Source organism: Lolium perenne, chromosome 3, assembly GCF_019359855.2.
Source record: "Lolium perenne isolate Kyuss_39 chromosome 3, Kyuss_2.0, whole genome shotgun sequence".
Lineage (NCBI taxonomy): Eukaryota > Viridiplantae > Streptophyta > Magnoliopsida > Poales > Poaceae > Lolium > Lolium perenne.
The window spans coordinates 46,296,949-46,318,775 of NC_067246.2; the positions used below are offsets into that span (position 1 = coordinate 46,296,949).

The window sequence follows — 21,827 nt, forward strand, 5'->3', positions numbered from 1 at the left end:
GTAACAAAGGCTACAGGTGCCAGCCACATAATTATGAAGCTTGATGTGTTAACCATCAACGTTAAAATATTCTAGTCTCGTGAAGGGCAGTATGCTGGTGTTGTTCACGATAAGAACGATAACTAAACGGATACAATGCATCTAAAAATCGGAGAAGTCGAAGTCCGATCCCGACGACTTGGCTCAGTCAAGACCAAATCCGCCTAACAATCATTGTTTCCGTCGATGGTTGTCGGGCCGACTTCCCGCACCTCGATGAACGGCTTGCCCGCGCGAATGGCCTCCTTCTCCGCCCTGCGATCTGCCTTCTTCTGCTCGTAGAAGGCGCGCTCGTCGAGGATGTCCCGCGGGAAGGCGGCGGCCCACGCCTCCATGGCACGTTCATCCGCGTGCGCAATGGCGAGGCGGCGGCCGAATCTGCCGGCGGTAGCGGCGCCGCTCGGCGGTGACGAGGGCTGTCGAAGCCAACCAAGAGACTCGCGGTCCTTAAAATTGAGTTTGTTGGCGGGTGCGCCCGAGGCGCCATGCCGCCACGTCGTAGGGGTGCACCGCTGCTCCACGGTGGCGAAGGTGCCGAGGGTGAGGCGAGCGCCGCCGGCGCGGATTTCCGCGTAGAACGTGCCGCTCGGGCGGGCGCGCACGCCCATGAAACCGGAGCGATTGCGCCGGGAGCCATGCGGCGCGGTCTCGGCGACGGTGGTGCGCGTGGAAGGGGAAGCGACGCGTGGTAGGCGGGAGGGCGGCGCGTGGCGGGAGGGACTTTTCAGCGGCGGTTGAGGACGGTTGCACGCGCCGTTTTATACCGCGAGCTCCGCGCACGCCAAATCTCCTACGCGCGGGGCAAAAATTTAGCGCGTACGCTATTTTCGCGCATTTGATAGTTAGTACTCCTTTTGTCTCGAAATTGATATCGTAAATTTGGCTAAATTTGAATGTATCCAACATATATTTCGAGGCGGAAGGAGTACATGATATATTGTGGTTATCATGCTGCACTTCTTAGAAGTTTGCTATTTGGGATAAAAAGTAAAGAATGGTAGATTGAGACGATGCAGGTTTGCTAATGCGATTTGACTACCTAATGAAGTTGAAGATCTTTACGTTCTGAAAACTAGAGGGATATTTGAACAGCAATTGAAAATGGAATTAGTGGGTTTCTCATTGAACTGTTCTCTCGAAGTTCCTCTGTAGATGGATAGGTGTTGTTTCTAGTTGTGGGAATGGTGTTGGATTCATATACATGAGGAACACGGCAACAAAGTACTGAGCGTTATACCAACAGACCATGTTTCAGAAGACAATACAAGGGCGTTGCAATATCGAACACAAATAATTCCTTTCTCAAGTGGCTTCCACATATAGACCCTGACCTTAGCTCGTGAGTTCGAACCCTCACCTGCACACAGATTTTATGTGTTTCTTCATCCACTGACAGGCGGTACCGTATGAAGTTGAACGGCCGCATGTGCTAAAGGTAAACATGCAGGGGCATTTGTGCAAAACGAACATCGCCACGTGTCCGCTTCTCGGTTGTTTGGACCAGTTTTGCACGACAAAGACAAGTTGTGGGACTACTATAGTTCATTTTGCAAGAAGTGGGACTAATTTGCACATAGTAGACAAGTTGTGGGACTAAAAATGTATATAGCTCTTCTCTTTTTATAGAGCGGCGAAGCAGAGGACGGGGTCTATCTTCTTCGGCACTCTGCTGCGTCACGAGTGCTTGGAGAAATTGGATATTTGACACATGGGTAAGGAGTAAACAGTAAAAACGCAAACATTTTACTGAAATATATCAGAAAAATATGAAATATTTTATCAATGTATGCTATTATATTTTACTGAAAAACTTTGTGTCTTGGCTACCTGAGAAAAAATGGGAGTTTTACGGCCACCTTGGCTTTCATCCTACACTAGAGGCGTTGAGTTGTGGCCAAAGTAGTTCTGCAGCGAAGGGCGACAGGAAAATCTGGAATTTTATTTGGCAGGCCAAGGTTCCCCAAAAGATGCAGATTTTTGCTTGGAAAGCAGCGACATCCACACTTGCAGTGCGTGCAAATCTCCACAGGCGAATTTCGACGATTGATCGACTTGTTCCATTTGTGGTGCTGGAATAGAAGATGGTTTTCATGCCCTTGTGACATGTACTGTTGCGCGAGCGCTGCGTGAAGGAATAAGACAGATATAGGACCTGCCCCATGAAAGCGTGTTGCGCAACACGGGAAAAGAATGGGTCATTCAGCTTATAAGCAACGTACCGACGACCTCATGGGCGAAAATCATTTTTCTGCTGTTGCGGACATGGCATCATAGAAACAACTTGGTTCATGATGATGGGAAGGCCTCTATATCTGCGTCGATTACATATTTGAACAGCTATTGGGAGTTTTTCGCTAATGCAAATACGGATACCCTAACAGCCAAGGGCAAGCAACCTATTCTACCTAAACGAGCTAACAGTTATGAGGGTCCATCAGATCTCTCGCGATGGGTAGCACTGACAGAAGGGACGGTCAAAGCTAATGTTGATGTTGGATGGGACTCTGCAAGCAGGGAAGGCGGGAATTGGAATTGTCTTGAGGGACTTATATACACGACATGGACAATTAACTTTAATTAAAATTTTCTTTTTTCTAAACTTGAAATACTTTACACGAGAGCACGTCTTCAAGGTGCAACTTTGAATTATTGTAATCCCTTATGCTGTGTTTGGATGCATGGAATTGGGCTCGGAATCACCGAATCTGGAATTCGTGAGCAGTTTCCACCGTTTGGATCGGTCTTAGAATTGGAGCGTGGAAACCGAGCCCAAATTCCACAGCCGAATCGGTATGTGTTAACATCCCGCAAAACTTTCCGAGGTCAGACCCTCGGAATCGCTCGGAAACTGAAGCCTCTTCCTCGCGAGCGCAAAAGAGCAAGCAGCAACGCGCCCATCGCCGCCTCCATCCCGACGCAAGTTCAGCCCCTCCTCTTCTCCCGGCAGTTGCGCTCGACGGCTAGCACAGGGTGAACGGCGGCGGCCCTTTCCCGCGAGCTCTGGACAGCGGAGGCGCTCGGCGGAGGCACCTGGCCGCGAGCGGAGGCGCGCGGCGCTCGGCCCCATGGCCGCGGCGCTCGGCCACGGCCGCGAGCGGAGGCGCGCGGTGGAGGCTCCCGGCCGCGAGCGGAGGCGCGCGGCGCTCGTCCCCTGCGAGCGGAGGCGCGCAGCGCTCGGCCCCTAGCAGGCGGAGGTGGAGACGGCGGCCGCCTCGCCGGCAAGTGCTGGCCGGAGCTGGGAACGATGGGGATGAGGCCGATGGATAACTGTGGTCTACCTCGTTTATTTTTATTATTGGGATGAGGCCGTTTGATTCTGCTTTCATTTTTTTTATATGGACACGAATGGATAGCTGTGGTCAATTTTTGTGTGTGCTTCATATTGTTTAAATTTAACAAAACACCTAATTCCAGGGTTTGCACATCCAAACAGGATTTGGAATTGCATTCACCTTCGAATTCAACATGAAATTCCGAGCACATCCAAACAGCTGAATTCTATTTCAGAGCCAATTCATTTCCATCTTAGATTTGGAAACTGAAAGTCCAATTCAATTCCATATAGGATTCTATGCATCCAAACACAGCCTTATGCTTTTTTACACCCTACTCACCCAAAATGTTGTTGTACTAGCATATTCCATTCACCTTTTTCATTTACTGCCGCTTATATTGCACTCAAGAGTGTGTATCCATCATAATGCCAAGATGGTGATACGATTATAATACCACCAATAGTGATGACAATCGAAAGATAAAGAGAAGAGAGTATTGGATGAAACTTACCATTCAGAAGGTATGAACCCTAAAGAGCACTATAAATAATAATGGCTAGCATACACCCCTCCCCCACTCGCAAACCACTTGATACTAAAAAAGCTAGAAAAAACTGAATTTTAAGTAAAGCACTTCATGAGTGCACAAAGAGAGAAGAGACAAAGAGAGTCGTTGCCATGTGACTTCTCAAATAGAAGAAAAACAATATGTTTGAGGTAATGATCGGAAGTTATCGGAAAACTGGAGTAAAGGAAACCATTATTAAGTTTCAAGGGGACAAATACGAAAATGTGCTATTCCCTCCGATCCATTTTACTTGTCGTGTGTACTGAATCATCGACAAATAATATGGATTAGAGGGAGTATGATTTTCCTGATTTTCAATTGCGATAAGTGCGATAAGGTTTTTATGTTGGGTAATCATCAAAGGCTCATCCTCGATGATAAGAGACTGCACGTTGATGGATCTAAAGCTATGAAACATTGTTGTCTTGGACCAAGAGATGCACTCACATGCAAGTTGATAAATTTTTCAACACTATCCAGTAAAGGCCAATACTATACGAAAATAAGCACTTTATTGTGCTATATATGGAGTCATTGAGGCTGTACACCGTCGTCTCGAAAATAATGGTCGCAAATTTATCTAGGCTCATATATATCTAGACATATTTTTATACGTAGATACATGTAAATAGAGACAAACCTGTCTCGTAAAAACATTTCATGTATTGTACACCATGTGCCCTAAAGAAGAAATGAGGTGAGATTGGAAAGGTGACATGGAGACGTAAGAATCTCTTATCATGGCTTCTCTGTCGTAAGCCATACATGGTAGCACAAACATAGGAGCAATATCAGTCGACACTATCTCAATCATACAGATGCCACTTGGTATCTTAATCATCCATGCCCCTCCATTAGAATACTAACAAAGGTGCATTCCTACAACTTGATCCTCTTTAGACTAGTGCTTGGTAATCAGTCTGTCCAAGAAATCCTCTTCATCGATCGCTGCGCCGTTTGAGCAAGTTGATGCGAAAGAGTGAGCGGCGGAAAATGGGAAAGAAAAAGGAGCGGCAGCATACGTGCGCATCTTTGGTGAAGTTGACGAGAACACCTGTGAAATTTCCTCGGTTCCTCCTCCAGCAGAAAATTAAGTTGACCATTGACTTGCGACTCACTCACTGAGTCAGTGCCACATGTACATGGATCGTATCAGCTTCGGCGAATTGCAGTAGGACTGGGAGTTTCTGAGCAGCTTCCAGTGAATGCAATCCCCGATTAATTATCACAAAGTGGTTTTTGTCGGCCGGGCACGAATTTCACCCTAATTACGTCCTAGCTAGAAACTTAACTGACGACTTAGACTAAGCAAAGCAACGGGGTTAATCAGTACTCGTAGCACTCGATCATCTGTAGATGCCAAAAACAGGCAAGATAAGAATAAAATTTGGGCGAGAGGGCCCCTGGAAAGTGCAAATTGCAACACAAGAGGACAGAGCAAGAATCTGATGAGGATCCACCCAATAGTGGGACGACAGGCAGCGTATGTAGGGCGCACATGGGTGTGCGCGAGACGGCGACACCGCGCCTCCGCCTACGTACGTAGGCCACCGGTAAAGTATGATATTGCAGCAGTCAGTGAGTCAGCCCAGAGTGACCACGCTCTGCACTTTACGAAATCAGAACATTTTACACTTCTTTTTGTTTAAATTTTTTACAGTTTAACAGTAGGACTTACGGAATTTGACTTAGAACATAGGAATTGATTCTGAATTCCAGTTTTTGTTGTAGAATATTTGAACAATGCCTTCTGGTACACGTATCGATTGAGCAAGGTGTGAAGTCTGGATATAATAGTCGATGACGCCCTCCGACATTGGCGGAGCCAACACCGGGTCGAGCCTGGGCAACCGACCCGGCTCAACTTTTGGGGAAAAAAAAATCCCCACCGCATCCTCGCTCCCGACGCCCCGTCCCCGACCTAAAATTCCCCAACCCGCTCGCTCCCGCACGGCCGCACGCGCCGCCAGGCCTCGCTGGCTCCCGCCGCCGGCCGCCCTCGGCTGCTCCCGCCGCCTCGCGGCCTCGCTGGCTCCCGCCGCCCTCGCTCGCTCCCGCTACGCGCCGCCCCGTTCCACTGCTCGCCCGTTCCGCCGCCGTCGGCCGTCGACCGCCGCCGCCGCCCGTCCGGCCGTCTGACTGCTCGCCCCCGCCCATCTCCAGTCTCCACGGCGCTGCAGCACCGCCGCCCGTCCTCTGCTCGCCCCGTTCCCGACCGCCGCCCCTCCTCTGCTCTCCCCCGCCACACACCGTTCCCGTCGGGCAAGGCAGCCCTGTTTGCCTGGATTGAAGAAGAGGAGGCTGCTGCACTCTCCCTCATCTCTGTCTGCTTGACCCGCCGGCCGTATTTGATGGACTCCAGCGACGAGGCTGATCTGGCTGCCTGGATTGAAGAAGAGGAGGCCGCTGAACTGGCCGAGGCAGCGGAAGAAGAAGCACGCAAGAGGGCACGTACAGAGGTTGAACTTTCCCCATTTGTCTTGAATTTTGATACATATTTGTCTAGTTTGTTTCCTCATAGTTTGTTTTATTTTCATTGTTGTAGGCAAATGTTCCGGAAATATTTGATCTAGCAAATGTGGTTCCCGATCCCGGAATTCGGAGACCAATTGAATCATATGGTACCGCTGAAATTAGAGATAAAATGCGATGGGCATATTTGTCGAGAGGTCGTAATCGTTTAGTTGGTCATAGCTATCCCAAAAATCCGGATAAGCGATCATTTCTAGAAGCATGGTATAGCAAGTATGATTGGTTAGAGTTTAGTGTGGAGAAGAATGCTGCATTTTGTTTTTATTGTTTTCTTTTCAAATCTTCAAACAATGGTAACCACTTTGGATCGGATGTTTTCACAAAGTCCGGGTTTACAAATTGGAAGAAAGCATCGGAAAATTTCAGGGGTCATGTAGGTGGACCAACGAGCTTTCACAACAATGCAAGAAATAGTTGTGAAGATTTCAGAAATAAAAAGCAAAGTGTTGCATATGCTCTTGTTTCTCATGAAGAAAAATCGCATATTGAATATGAGATTCGTTTGAGGGCTGTTGTGGGTGTTGTCAGATTTCTACTTGACCAAGGTCTAGCTTTTCGTGGGCATGACGAGTCTAGCACTTCCTTGAACAAGGGGAATTTCCGTGAGATGTTGGATTGGTATGGTGCAAGATGCAAGGATGTAGCTGATGTGATCAATGAGAATGCTCCTGGCAATTGTCAATTAACATCTCCTGATATCCAAAAAGATATAGTGCAAGCATGTGCAGAAGAGATTACACATGTCATTATGAGTGAGCTCGGAAATGCTTGTTTCTCTCTACTTGTTGACGAGTCTCGTGATGTATCAGTTAAAGAGCAAATGGCTGTGATGGTGAGGTTAGTCATACTCTCACAATTCTTTCTCATACTCCCACAACTCAATTATCATACTCTCACAATTCTCATATATGTTATTGCTTGTAGGTTTGTGAACAAAAAAGGAGAGATCATGGAAAGATTGCTTGGTGTTGAGCATGTCCTTGATACTACATCGGCTTCTTTGAAAAGATATCTTGATGCTATGTTTGTGAAACATAATTTGTCTACCGCCTTATTACACTAGCTTTGACATTGCCTGTGGCAACAGCATCAGTAGAGAGGGTTTTCTCGGCCATGAAGATTATAAAATCAGATCTTCGAAACAAGATAGGGGATGATTGGCTCAATGATTTGATGATTTGCTATGTTGAGAAAGAGATATTTGCACAAATTGATGACAAGAAGATTATGCTTCGTTTTCATGCCTACAGTAACCGTAGAGGTCATCTTCCTCGTGGATTTCGACTTCCTAGCATGGATTCAACTTAATGGTATGGTAATATCTCCTCAAAATGTAGCACTTTTGTATATGGTTCTTGTTTTTTAGTCAGTTTGTACTTCTACTCGGTGAAATATGATCAATGCATCAGTTTGGACCATTTTTTGTTGATTACATGTCATTTTTTGCTCCAAAAAATTTTAGTGCTTATTTGTTCGACCCGGCTCAATTCAAATCCTGGCTCCGCCACTGCCCTCCGATATTTACATATTTTGTTATGTCCCACATTAAAGTAATACTCTTATCATATGTAGATGAAATTTTTTTTCTAGAAATTTCACTAAGTCAAATAATATGTGTCACAAATACAAAACTCTAAAATAAAAATACTCCACAATGGCGTGGAAGGATACTATGTATGAAGTGGCCGGAGTCTGAATCATTGGACACTTGCATGCAGGATCAGAGAATCGAGCAGAGGTGCAGCTAGCTAGAGGCTGCCTGCCTAGATACTCCAAAGCAATCATGGATCATGCAGCCTGCAAATGATATCATACGATATCATGTGGCCTGCAGCCGTATATGCATGGAGCAAAATTATTGGAAACTCCTCGACCACGTGTGATGGGGATTGGACGGCCAGGAGTATATCAGATATGTGGCCGCCGTTGTCTGCGAATGATTTCCCAGCCGAAAGATGAAAGCGACCGTGTCTCGGATCATGTTGCCCGCCTGCTGCATGATTTGTGCCATTGTGTTTTTCTTTTTTTCGGGTAATTTGTGCCATTGTAGTAGCTGCTCATGTTCCTTTTTTGTTATTACCTATCTTGACTTTCGTTTGGCTCATGTTAGATGTATATAGGCTACAGCCCATGTTGGCAGTCCACACCGGTAGAAAAACAGGCTTCCGTCCAGCCCCATAAGTCGCGAAGCTATAGAAACCGCGACTAATGGGACCTTTAGTCGCGGTTCGGGAGGCGAACCGCGACCAAAGGCCTGGGCCCAGGGCGCTCGGTGGCCAGCTGGTGCACGTGGGGGGTTTTAGTCGCGGTTGGCCTGGGCCTCCTGAAGGCCTTTAGTCGCGGTTGGCCAGGCCAACCGGGACTAAAGCCCCTCCCCTATATATACCCATCCAGCAGCCAACACTTAGCCATTTGGAGCCATTCTCTTCACAAACTTCACAAGTGGGTGTTAGGTTTGCTTTTGGTTCCTCTTATGCACATAAGGTGTTTGATGAAATGCCCCAAGAGCATGAAACAAACATGATATGAAGTGTTGGAGCCACACTTGAGCTTTCTCATTTATTTTTTCCTCCTCGATCGCGGTTAGCAACTTGAACCTTTGATGTGTCATTGATAAAATATGCATGTGTGTAGTTCATTGTTTAATTTATATTGTTTGTAGCTAGTTAGTTTAACAAATGCATGATGGTTAATTATATATTTTATATTATAATAATGCAGATGAATCGGCAATGGATGTACGGTAACCGACTCTCCGGCGAGTTCAGTACGGGTTTGAAAGATTTCCTCGTAGTGGCTAATGCGAACAAGCAGGGGGGTTTTGTTATCTGTCCATGTGTTAACTATAAGAATCAGAAGGGTTACTCTTCCTCAAGAGATGTTCACATGCACCTGCTTCGGCACGGTTTCATGCCAAGCTATAATTGTTGGACCAAGCATGGAGAAAGAGGGGTTATAATGGAAGAAGATGAAGAAGGGGATGATTCCATCGATGAAAGCTATCTTGCTCATTTCGGTGATACTTTCATGGAGGATCTTTGAAGGTGAAGGGGAAGGTGAAGGGGAAGGTGAAGAAGAGGCACGTGATGATCCCGTTGATGATCTTGGTCGGACCATTGCCGATGCACGGAGACGGCTGCGAAACCGAAAAGGAGAGGGAGAATTTGGATCGCATGTTAGAGGATCACAGGAAGGCGATGTACCCCGGATGCGATGATGGTCTGAAAAAGCTGGGCTGCACACTGGATTTGCTGAAATGGAAGGCACAGCAGGTGTAGTCGACTCGGCATTTGAAAACTTGCTGAAAATATTGAAGAATATGTTTCCAAAGAATAACGAGTTGCCCGCCACGTACGAAGCAAAGAAGGTTGTCCGCCCTCTAGGTTTAGAGGTTACGAAGATACATGCATGCATCAACGATCGCATCCTCTACCGCGGTGAATACGAGAATTTGAATGAATGCCGGTATGCACCGCATTGCGTTATAAGATCGAGGCGATGACCCTGGTGACGATGTTGAGGGCCGAAACCCAGGAAGAGGGTTCCCGCCAAGGTGATGTGGTATGCTCCTATAATACCACGGTTGAAACGTCTGTTCGGGAACAAAGAGCATGCCAAGTTGTTGCGATGGCACAAAGAGGACCGTAAGTCGGACGGGGAGTTGAGACACCCCGCAGATGGAACGCAATGGAGAAAGATCGACAGAGAGTTCAAAGATTTTGCAGTGACGCAAGGAACATAAGATTTGGTCTAAGTACGGATGGCATGAATCCTTTTGGCGAGCAGAGCTCCAGCCATAGTACACCGGCCCGTGACTCTATGCATCTACAACCTTCCTCCTTGGTTGTGCATGAAGCGGAAGTTCATTATGATGCCGGTGCTCATCCAAGGTCCGAAGCAACCCGGCAACGACATCGATGTGTACCTAAGGCCATTAGTTGATGAACTTTTACACTGTGGGGCAGACCTGGTGTCCGTGTGTGGGATGAGCACAAAGAAGAGGAATTTGACCTACGAGCGTTGCTTTTCGTAACCATCAACGATTGGCCTGCTCTTAGTAACCTTTCGGGACTGTCAAATAAGGGATACAATGCATGCACGCATCGCTTACATGAGACTCGAAAGTGTACATTTGCCAAATTGTAAGAAGAACGTGTACCTTGGGCATCATCGATTTCTTCCGAAAGGTCATCCGAAGAAAGAAAGGCAAGCATTACAACGGCAAGGCAGATCACCGGCCGAAGCACATGGAACACACCGGTGCTGAGGTATTTGATATGGTCAAGGATTTGAAAGTCATCTTTGGAAAGGGTCTGGCGGACAATCGGTTCCGAAGGGAGCTGATGGGCACGCAGCCATGTGGAAGAAGAAATCTATATTCGGGAGCTAGAATATTGGAAAGTCCTAGAAGTCCGCTCTGCAATCGACGTGATGCACGTTACGAAGAATATTTGCGTGAACATCCTCGGCTTCTTGGGCGTGTATGGGAAGTCAAATGATACAAAGGAAGCACGGCAGACTCTCAAAGAAAGTTTGAAAGACCACGATGACCGGCATCCGGAACGGTTTCAAGGTCGTGCCGGCTACGCTCCGACCAAAGAAGAGAAGGTCATCTTTTTGAATGCCCGAGCAGTATGAAGGTCCCGTCAGGATTCTCGTCCAATATAAAGGGAATAATAAACATGGCGGAGAAAAAGTTCCAAAACACGAAGTCTCACGACTGCCACGTGATTATGACGCAATTGCTTCCGATTGCTTTGAGGGGGCTCCTGCCGGAAAATGTTCGAGTAGCCATTGTGAAGCTATGTGCATTCCTCAATGCAATCTCTCAGAAGGTAATCAATCCAGAAGTTCTACCACGGTTACAGAACGATGTGATCCAATGTCTTGTCAGTTTCGAGTTGGTGTTCCCGCCATCCTTCTTCAATATTATGACGCACCTCCTGGTTCACCTAGTCGATGAGATTTCCATTCTCGGTCCCGTATTTCTACACAATATGTTCCCCTTCGAGAGGTTCATGGGAATATTAAAGAAATATGTTCGTAACCGTGCTAGGCGAGAAGGAAGCATCGCCAAGGGCTATGGAAATGAGGAGGTAATTGAGTTTTGTGTTGACTTTGTTCATGACCTTAAGCCGATTGGTCTTCCTCGATCGAGGCACGAGGGGAGACTAAGTGGAAAAGGCACGATCTGAAGGAAATCAACGATATCTATGGACGGCCATTCTCTGACCGAAGCACACCACACGCTTCGACCAATTCCAGCTTGGTGGCTCCGTACTTTGAGAAACACAAGAATATTTTACGCTCGGACAACCCTGGGAAGTCTGAATCCTGGATTAGGAAGGCCCACATGGAGACTTTCGGCAGTTGGTTGAGAAAACATTTAATGAATGACGATCATGTTGTAGATCAGCTGTACATGTTGGCCAAGACACCATCTTCGACTATAACGACTTTCCAAGGGTACGAGATAAATGGGAATACATTTTACACGATCGCCCAAGATAAAAAGAGCACCAACCAAAACAGTGGTGTCCGCTTTGATGCAAGAACCGAGAATGGGCAAAAGGTCACATATTATGGTTACATAGAGGAGATATGGGAACTTGACTATGGACCCTCCTTTAGGGTCCCTTTGTTCCTGCAAATGGTTCAAGCTAACGGAGGTGGGGTAAAGGTGGACCAGCAATACGGAATGACAATGGTGGATTTCAACAATCTTGGTTACCTTGACGAACCATTCGTCCTAGCGAAAGATGTCGCTCAGGTTTTCTATGTGAAGGACATGAGTAGCAAACCGAGGAAACGGAAAGATAAGAAAACGATCGGTACATCATGCGATGATCCAAAGCGCCACATTGTTCTTTCGGGGAAAAGAAACATCGTGGGAGTGGAGGACAAGACAGACATGTCGAAGATTATAATATGTTTGCTGAAATTCCGCCCTTCAAAGTGAACACCGACCCAAGCATTAAGTTAAATGATGAGGATGCTCCATGGATACGGCACAATCGTAAGCAAGCAGGGACACAAGGGAAGAAATGATGTGTAATAATTTATTGTACCAAACTTTGTTGAATGAATCATGTGAATTATATTACCCGTGATGTGTTTGGTGTCCATTTTCGAATGATTCAATTGACTCGAGATAGCAACGATGATACATGAAATTTGGAGTGATTCGGTCATACTCCCGCATACGGGAAATTTGGAGTGACTAAGTCATACTCCCGCATACATGAAATTTGGAGTGACTAAGTCATACTCCTGCATACATGAAATTTGGAGTGATTTAGTCATACTCTGCCTAGGCGTATAATATGCATACTCGTAGTCTTCATAGCCGCCGCCGTTGTACCGGTAGTCGTCGCCTTCTAAGTTGCCGGCGTCGTCGTCGGCTGTCGTCGCTGCTCGTCGGGCGGCGCTCGTGGCTCGAATCGAGGGTAGCGCAGCGGGGGATATCGCCGGCCGTGATGTAGTCCATGACGCTGCAGTAGTCCGGCCGTACCACCATAGCCGACGGCCGGCCTCGTGGAAGTTTCCGGAGGCGACCGTCCTCCTCATACTGCGAGCGCCCTCTCACGCCGATTGATGAAGAAGGCGTCCCAAGTATGCGGTTATCGGGATGCCAACGGGGATTCATCCGCTGCTCCGGCGTGAGGTCGAGGTAGTAGTGGTTCGTGATGGCTGCCGGCGCGCACACGAGGACGGGAGGGACCAAGCACGCCGCCGGCGCTTAGGCTCCAGCCGGCAGGGACGCGGTAGCCCGGTGGGCAAGGGTAGTTCGAGGCGCAAAGCTCCTCCACCTGCTGGTAGGTTAGAGTGGGTGCGGTGGAAGCCATGAGAGAGTGATGAGAGATTGTAGAGATGTGATAATGCTGGCCAAGCCGGGCTACCTATATGTAGTGACAAATGGCGGGAAAAATGGAAGCGGGAAGACAGGAGGCGGGAAGAAAGAGGCGGGAAGAAAGTGGCGGGAAGAAAGAGGCGGGAAGAAAGTGGCGGGAAGAAAGTGGCGGGAAGAAAGAGGCGGGAAGAAAGTGGCGGGAAGAAAGTGGCGGGAAGAATTTTTCTGATTTATTTGATATATTATTTGTATTTTTAAGAATTTGAATTGAATTAGTTTTATTTTTCTGATTTTTTTGATATATTATTTGTATTTTTAAGAATTTGAATTGAATTAGTTTTATTTTTCTGATTTATTTGATATATTATTTGTATTTTTAAGAATTTGAATTGAATTAGTTTTATTTTTCTGATTTTTTTGATATATTATTTGTATTTTTAAGAATTTGAATTGAATTAGTTTTATTTTCTGATTTTTATTGATGTATTATTTGTATTTTCAACATTTTGAATTGAATTAGTTTTATTTTTTTGAAGTTTTTGATATATTATTTGTATTTTTAAAATTTTGAATTGAATTAGTTTTATTTTTCTGAATTTATTGATGTATTATTTGTATTTTCAACATTTTGAATTGAATTAGTTTTATTTTTCTGAATTTTTTGATATATTATTTGTATTTTTAAGATTTTTAAATGAATTAGTTTTATTTTTCTGAATTTTTTGAGATATTATTTGTATTTTTAAGATTTTTAAATGAATTAGTTTTATTTTTCTGAATTTTTTGATATATTATTTGTATTTTCAGATTTTGAAATGAATTAGTTTTATTTCTCTGAATTTTTTGATATATTATTTGTATTTTTCAGATTTTGAAATGAAAAGTAATTTGGAAAATACCTTTGGTCGCGGTTGGGGTCACCAACCGCGACTAAAGGGTATTTTTCCGCGGGAAACGAAAACCCGGCGAAAATACCCTTTAGTCGCGGTTGGGGTCACCAACCGCGACTAAAGGTACCCCTTTAGTCGCGGTTGGTGACCCCAACCACGACCAAAGGTCGTTCCCTATTTAAACTCGCGCGTGCCGCGAGGCGGTTTCATCGCTTCATCTCCTCGCAGACGACGCCGCCGATCGAGAGCTCCTCGCAGACGACGACGCCGTCAGGCTGCTGCCGCGCCCGCGCTCCGAGCTCTCTCCTCCGCCGACGACACCGTCGACGAACCGCCGCCGCCGTAAGTCGCCGCCGCCGACGAACCGCCACCTCCGCTCGGCCGCCGCCGTAGTCGCCGCCCACGCACAACGAGACGCCGGCCGCGCGCGCCGCGCGCGCACGAGACCGCGCCGTCCGCCTCCGCCGTAGGCCCGCGCGCGCGGAGCTCGCCGCCGTTCTCGGCCGTGGGCGCCGCCGGCCCTCACCACGCAGCCCACGCCGGCGCCCCTCTGCCGCACGCACGGCCGGTGCGCGCGCTTTGCTCTCTCTGTGAGGAGAGAGATCGAAGGGGCCGCCGGGGCTTTTTTTTTTCTTTTTTTAGTTTTTTTCTTGTTAATTTTGAAAGAAAAAATAACTAAAAAAAACTAAAATTTGACTAAAAAGAAACTCAAATTTGACTTAACAAAAAAAACTACAGTTAACAAAAAAAACATAACTAAAATTTGAGTTTAATTTTAACTTAATACAATAAGTTTAAACTTAATACAATAAGTTTAATTTTAACTTAATACAATAAGTTTAAACTTAACCAAAAATCAACTTAATTAACCAAAATTTACTGGCGCGCCGTTTCGTTTCGCCGTCCCGCACATGGATGTGAACGTGTTGAGCTAGCAGCACAAAGACCGACCGCGACGAGACACGCTCCAGCTGTGCACATGCATATGGTGGCGTTTTCCTCTTTGCCACCCTCTCGAAGAAACGACTTTTGAGCTAGCCAACGAAACGAAACGAAACGAAACGCATTCCGCCTCTCGGGCCTCTCTCTTCCCGAAAAATTGAAATCAAAATCCGCGCGCGTGCCCACCCGGTTGGCGGTTGCCTTCTCTGTTTGCCCAACCGGTTCACGTCGCCCTTCCCCCCCTCTCCACGGCACTTGTCCGATGAATCCGCACGTCGCTGTCCAACGCTGGCATGAATGCGACCGATCCATCCATCCTCGCTAGCTTTAATTGGTGCGCCACGGAAAACGGATCCATCGCCACGTCTCCGGCCCGCTCCCTTCCGTTTATTCTCCTTCTTCTTTCTTATAAAAAAAATGAAAGGAAAACGCATGCACGAGTTTCTTTTTCGCCCTGTTGGCCCATCGTCTTGATTCGGCCATCCATCCACCGCGACACCCTCTCCCACCCCTTCCTCGCCCCCTCCTTTTGCCACCGCCCTTTCGCCACCGCCACCGCCCCCCTTCTTCACTTAATTAATTTGTTTTGACTACATGTTTTCAGGACTGACATATGGCGGACGATAGAGCTGACCCGATTCTGGACAACTATGATCCGGACCTTGAAGACCATATGTTCGGCATCATAAAAGGCGATATTCTATATGTGCCGACCGGACAAGAAGAAGATGATATCTCTTCTTATCTGAACCTTGAGGGTGAAGATGAAGGGCGCCGTCAGCAAGATGATGCCGAAGAAACGTCGATAAACGACGATCTTCAATTGGAAGTAGCAACCACCTCCGGCGCCGAGGTATATATATACATTGAGCCTCTGGTGATACAAACTAACTGATTTGAATAAATATGTGTGTACTAACGCGCGCGACTCTCTTTCTTATTTTAGCCCTCGGCCGGATCGTCGAAAAAATCGAGTACGTCATCAAAGCGTGGCGCAACCAAGACGATGAAACCAGGAGAAACATGCACCATCGAGGTTGTCGAGGAAGCAACCGGCAGGCCGCTGGAGCCCAGCAAGAACGCCACCAAGTTTATCAGCCAATGCGGAGCCGTTGTTAGAGACAACGTCTCGATCACCGTCCAGGAGTGGAATGAGCCAAAGAAGGCACGTCTTGGTTTCACTTTTGTCGATAAGAGAACAAAAAAAGATTGCTTCAACAAGCTTATGGAACATTTCGTTCTACCTCCGGAATACCGCAAATACGATGAGAAGGGTAACAAGATTGAGGAAAACAAGGAGAGGTGCAAGCTAGTCAAACAGTTCGCTCTTTCTAAGATGTCCAACGCATTCCGGAAATACAAGCAAAATCTAGCCCATGACTTTGTCAAGCAGGGCAAGACTCCGGATTTCAAAGGACAATATGAGAAACTGCAACATGATTGGCCAGAATTTGTGAAGCAAAAGAAATCGGAGCAGTTCCTTGAAATATCGAAAAAAATAAGGATAATGCGGCCAAGAAGGAGTACAATCATATTATGGGGCCAGGAGGGTATCGCTTTTGGCAGCCTAGGTGGGAGAAGATGGAGAACGAGCTGAGGGCGCGAGGAATCCGTCCAGGTACGGAGGGATGGGACCCAAGGGCCAAAAGCTGGTGGTACGGGCATGGGGGATCGCTGAACCCGGAGACAGGGGAGTGTGTTTATCAGGGCAAAATAATTAAACCCACCCAAAAGCTTATTGAGGCAATGAGGGATGCTCAAGAGGGGAGGATCAAGTTCAACAGAGAGAACGACGCCCTGACAAAAGCCCTCGGGAATCCTGAACACGGAGGACGTGTACGAGGCATGGGGCACATTCCGTGGAAAGTAGGGTTCCCCCAGAACGATGACCCGTACGGTTACAGAAGCCGCAAGAGAAAGATGGATCGGGAAGCAGATGTTGTGGCGCGGTTGGCATCGGAAATGGATGTCATGAAGAAAACCGTGAGTGTACTAGTAGCCGAAAGAGATGCAGCTCGGGCGCAGCATGAAGATCATCCATTGGATCTCGGAAGCCAGCAGCGGAGAAGCAGCGTGGCTTCCACGGAGGCCCCACCGGCTGGTGCACCGACGATCGAAATTACTGCACCGGAGCCTTTGGTGGTCGAAATTACTGCACCGGAGCCTCCTCGCTACCCCGTGGACGATATAAAGGAGATGAAAGCATGTCATCTGTATTATCCTATCGGGAACATGTCCATGAAGGTAGCCATCGGCAGTGCTTTACCACCTGGAGCACTCCACCACAACAACCCCATTCAAGATGGCTATGCTCGTGTCACGGTGGAGGACATAGTCCAAGGGTTTGAGGACCTGGACATTGACATTGCTACACCTGAAGGGGCGAAAAGACTTGGAGATGTCAAGCGCCAGTTCATTCTATGGCAGAAGAAGTTTATCAAGTTTCCAGGCGAGGCGCCAACAAGTCCACCCCCTACGGTGGTGGTGGTGGCGGCGGTGGCGGTGGTGGTGGTGGTGCTTCACCTACACCTCCTTCACGTCGCCCGACGCCGCCCCAATTCACCTCCGGCGGGCAAGCAGCCGCCGCCCCTAGTCCGCCCGGCGGGTGCGACGCCGCCCCCAATCCACCTCCGGCGAAGAAGCGAAGCAGCAGTCCTGGATTATTAACCCGGACCCTTACGTACCTAAGAAAACAAAGGTACCGGAGCCATCACGAAGCCTCTCCCCACGAGGCCTTGGGAACGTAGTGCCGAGGAAGTCGAGGCGGCCGCGATCGCTGATTTAGAGAAATGGAAGGCGGCTCGCAAGAAGAAAAGAGAGCCCGAGCCCAAGCCAGTATTTTCTGATGAGCAAAAGAAGTGGGCTAAGTCATTTTTGAACGCACCGTCCCAAGCCGCGAAGAATCTGCCTGACGACTATGCACGTGAACTAAAGAATCAGGCACGCATATTCAAGGAGAAGAATGAGGAGGCCGATAAAGCGGAATTACAAAGTGCACAAAGCGGGAAACGAGTTGTTGCCCAGCTCGGGGAACAAAGTAAACAATCGATTGCCCCGCTTATAGTGACAGCCGCCGGTCCGGATGCCCCCGAAATCATAGAAGCTGCGGCAGCACAGGGATTGACTGTAACGAGTGCCAGAGAACAAGCGGCCAATTTAGGTATTACTCTTCGTGAACTGTTAGGCCTTGATGAGGCGCCAGTGAAGGAGGTAGTACTTACATATGTGAAGAATGGGCCTCTCGTCGAGCCTGCGCAGGAAGAGGATCTACCTCCACAAATGAAAGGTCTGCTGAACTGGTACAAGGGTTACATAAAACATAAAAACGCCAAAGATTATATTTATGCGGAAGTTGGATATGAGCATCACTTCAAACAATACTGTGTACAAATTCATCTGAGTGAATTGTTCCAGCTTTTCAATCTGCGCGAGCTCGACAAATCTATCATCAGTTGCTACGTTCTGTAAGTGATTTATTTCTACCCCATCTCGTTCATATTGCCTGCACTATATATATATATATATATGTCCTAACTATATTGTTGTGTCCGCTATTATACATGCAGATTGAAGATTAAGGAATGCAGAGTAAGGAGCATCCATGATGTTGGGTTCATTGACCCACACATCGTTAATGGATATACGTTAAAGCATCACCCCGCCGACGTGGAGAAAGACCTGTGGCGGTTTCTTGATAAGCAGGAACTCAAAAGTGATATTCTATTTCCTTACCATTTTGGGTGAGTGTTTATGTCTTGAGTACATTCTCTTTTGTTTACTCCATGCATGGTATGTGGCCGGCTAATCAATGAGTTATGCATGACGTACTGTGCATGTATCGTGTCTGCAGGTTCCACTGGATTCTGCTAGTAATTAAAGTTGACAAATCAGAATGTCTCATCCACGACTCTCTGGATATGGATAAGGCGGAGTGGGCCGACATGAGACAAATGATTCAAAAGTAATTGTTTTCATTCATTTGCGCTCTATATCGATCGGCCTATTTCGTTCATTTCCTAATTAAGCTTCAAGTAATTAACTAATAACTCTCTTGTTCATTTAATTTTCTTTGCCTCGTAGGGTTTGGAGACGGTTCGCAGATACAAAGGTCGGTGAATTCAAGAAAGAGCTAAATTTCATGCGGTCAAAGGCTAAGAATGGTAGCGATATGCAGCCACCGGGAACCAATCTGTGTGGATACTATGTCTGTGAGATGATCCGGAGATACACCTCTGAGCGCGTTCCGAGTGATCTCAATGCTCAGAGGAATAACCTCCGGATGATGCTTAGTCCAGAAGCTCGCTTCCGACCACTTCAAGAGGAACTAGCTGGATGGTTCAGGAGGGAAGTCCTCCATCCTAAAGAAGAACACCATTGCGATGACGTAGAACTATACATGCATTAAATTATGTATGGAAACTTGTTCAAACTTGTATATGGTCATCCGATGATATTGAATATATATTGTATATTCCTCTTGAATTCTTTTTGGTTCTAATTTCAAATTTGTTTGAAATTGTACATTCATATGCATGTATATATGTAAAATTTAGTAGAATATGTGAAACTCCTTCAAAATTACAATAAAGCACAAAAGAAATAAAACAATATACAAATTAAACAGAAAATATGTTTAGGGGGGGGGGGGCAGGTTTAGGGGGGGCCTAAAACCCTAAACCTGCGGCGGCCTTTAGTCGCGGTTGGCCAGAAGAACCGCGACTAAAGGTCCTCCGCCCCGACGGCCGCCTGGCGCCCACGTGGACGGGCCTTTAGTCGCGGTTCGTAAGGAACCGCGACTAAAGGGGGGGGGGGCTTTAGTCGCGCTACTTTGGTCGCGGTTGCGCAACCGCGACTAATGGCAGTTGCGAACCGTGACCAAAGGCCCTTTTTCCACCAGTGCCATATATAGCCTAAAGATTTTTGAATACATGTACGGAAGGGTTGGCATTTTCTGTTAACCGTGGTTACCGAAGATAACATGCCAAATAACGAGCGAGATTATCAAACGAAATTTGAATTTTCAATTAAAAAATGTGCAAACATTTTGAACATAATGTTTGCACGAGGAGGAAGCGAAAGTTTTAGATGATGAGATGGGACATGGAGTTATAACGAGGGGGGACACGTACGATTTAGGTTGGACTAACCAATCAACCCAAAGTTAAACCATATTCAAATGGGTTGAGATTTTTTGCACGATAAACTCAATTACTGGGAAATTCGGTTACCTGCCGGTAACCACGGCATTTCACTCGGTAAACAAATCCATGTATAGCCTCCAATTTATGAAATCTCAAAGCTCATCTATTATGGCAGATTAGGGATGTGGGAGACAAAATTTAGTCCCACGTTTACTAATTTAGAGAGAGTTGAAACTGCTTATAAGGGCGGATGTTGCATCTCCACTAAGCAAATGAGAAGTGAAAGACTTTTGTCGCACTCCTCCTTCTCCTCCGCCGCCGCCTTCCCACGCGCGTGTCGGATCACGTCGCGTGACTCGAGTTCAGAGTTAGAAAAAGGTTTTGTGGAAGACTAAACTTTTGCTTGGTGCACCAAGTGTCTCTCTCGTGACTAAGTTCATTTTGCTACACTGCTCTCTAATCTTCTCCATCCTGAGAACTGCATGCACGACAGTCCGACAGAGCAGGCCTCTGAAATCCGGCCGTCGAGATACTGCACGGGGAGACAGGCAATAAGATTTTTGGGAAGCGTCTCGGCGTGATTGCTCGCCTCTGTGTCTGCTTCCTTATCGGCTTACTTCCTCAACAGATCCGGCGACTTCGACAACACCATGGATGACATAAACCGTGGTCATGGTGATGCTACTACTAGAGCGACCTTCCCGGTCGCAAGTACGTGCTTTTCATCTGCTACCTTGCAATATTATTTGTTTCTTATTGATATCTGCTAGATGTGCTTAATCTAATGCATTAAGTCTGCTAGTGCATATCTAGTTGTGCTTTCGATAATTGAACTCGCTAAGAAAATGCCTAATAACTTGAATATCCAAAAACCTTAGTTGTTTAGGCAATTTTCACCTCAAACAAGTTCCTAAGAAATGTCATGAGAAGTTAGAAAGAATTTTGACAGCTGTGGGCTTTCTTGCCATCATGGTGGGGGCGAGGGAGTTGTCATATGCTTGTATGCGGATGACAAACACTGTTTTTTTGGGACAAATCTAGAAGTGATTAAAAAGGTCAAAATCTTGCTATCTCAATGTTCCGAGATAAAAGCTCTTGGAGAAGCTGATCTTGAACATCAAGTTGCTGAGAGATGAAAATAATGGAATCACACTTGTGGAATAACATTATGTTCCAAAGGTGTTGATTAGATTTGGCTATGGTGAGTGCAAATCTTTTCTCACACCTTATTATCCTAGTGTGTTGCTTCGAAAGAATGAGAAGAACACTATAGATCAATTGAGATACTCTCAAAACATTGGTGCACTCATGTATTTAGCATGCACTACGAGCCCTGACATCTCGTTTGCTGCGAGCAAAATTAGTCGGTTTGTGGCCAATCATGGAGATGACCATTGGTATGTGATATGTCTCCAACGTATCTATAATTTCTTATGTTCCATGCTAGTTTTATGACAATACCTACATGTTTTATTCACACTTTATAATGTTTTTATGCATTTTCTGAGACTAACCTATTAACAAGATGCCACAGTGCCAGTTCATGTTTTCTGCTGTTTTTGATTTCAGAAAAGTTGGTTTACAAATATT

At 46.5% G+C, this 21,827-nt stretch overlaps 2 protein-coding genes across 2 annotated transcripts; one reads left to right on the top strand and one right to left on the bottom strand.

The window, feature by feature from the left end:
• Nucleotides 1-203: 203 nt before the first annotated feature.
• On the bottom strand, nucleotides 204-647 carry LOC127339291 (uncharacterized). The gene has a single exon (XM_051365160.2). The coding sequence runs from the start codon at nucleotides 645-647 to the stop codon at nucleotides 204-206; it is 444 nt and encodes a 147-aa protein (XP_051221120.2).
• A 4,733-nt stretch (nucleotides 648-5,380) lies between these two features.
• On the top strand, nucleotides 5,381-7,510 carry LOC127339290 (uncharacterized). The gene is made up of 6 exons (XM_051365159.2): nucleotides 5,381-5,420; nucleotides 5,602-5,657; nucleotides 5,853-6,341; nucleotides 6,428-7,251; nucleotides 7,339-7,390; nucleotides 7,502-7,510. The coding sequence occupies exons 1-6, from the start codon at nucleotides 5,381-5,383 to the stop codon at nucleotides 7,508-7,510; spliced, it is 1,470 nt and encodes a 489-aa protein (XP_051221119.2).
• The last annotated feature ends 14,317 nt before the right edge of the window (nucleotides 7,511-21,827 follow it).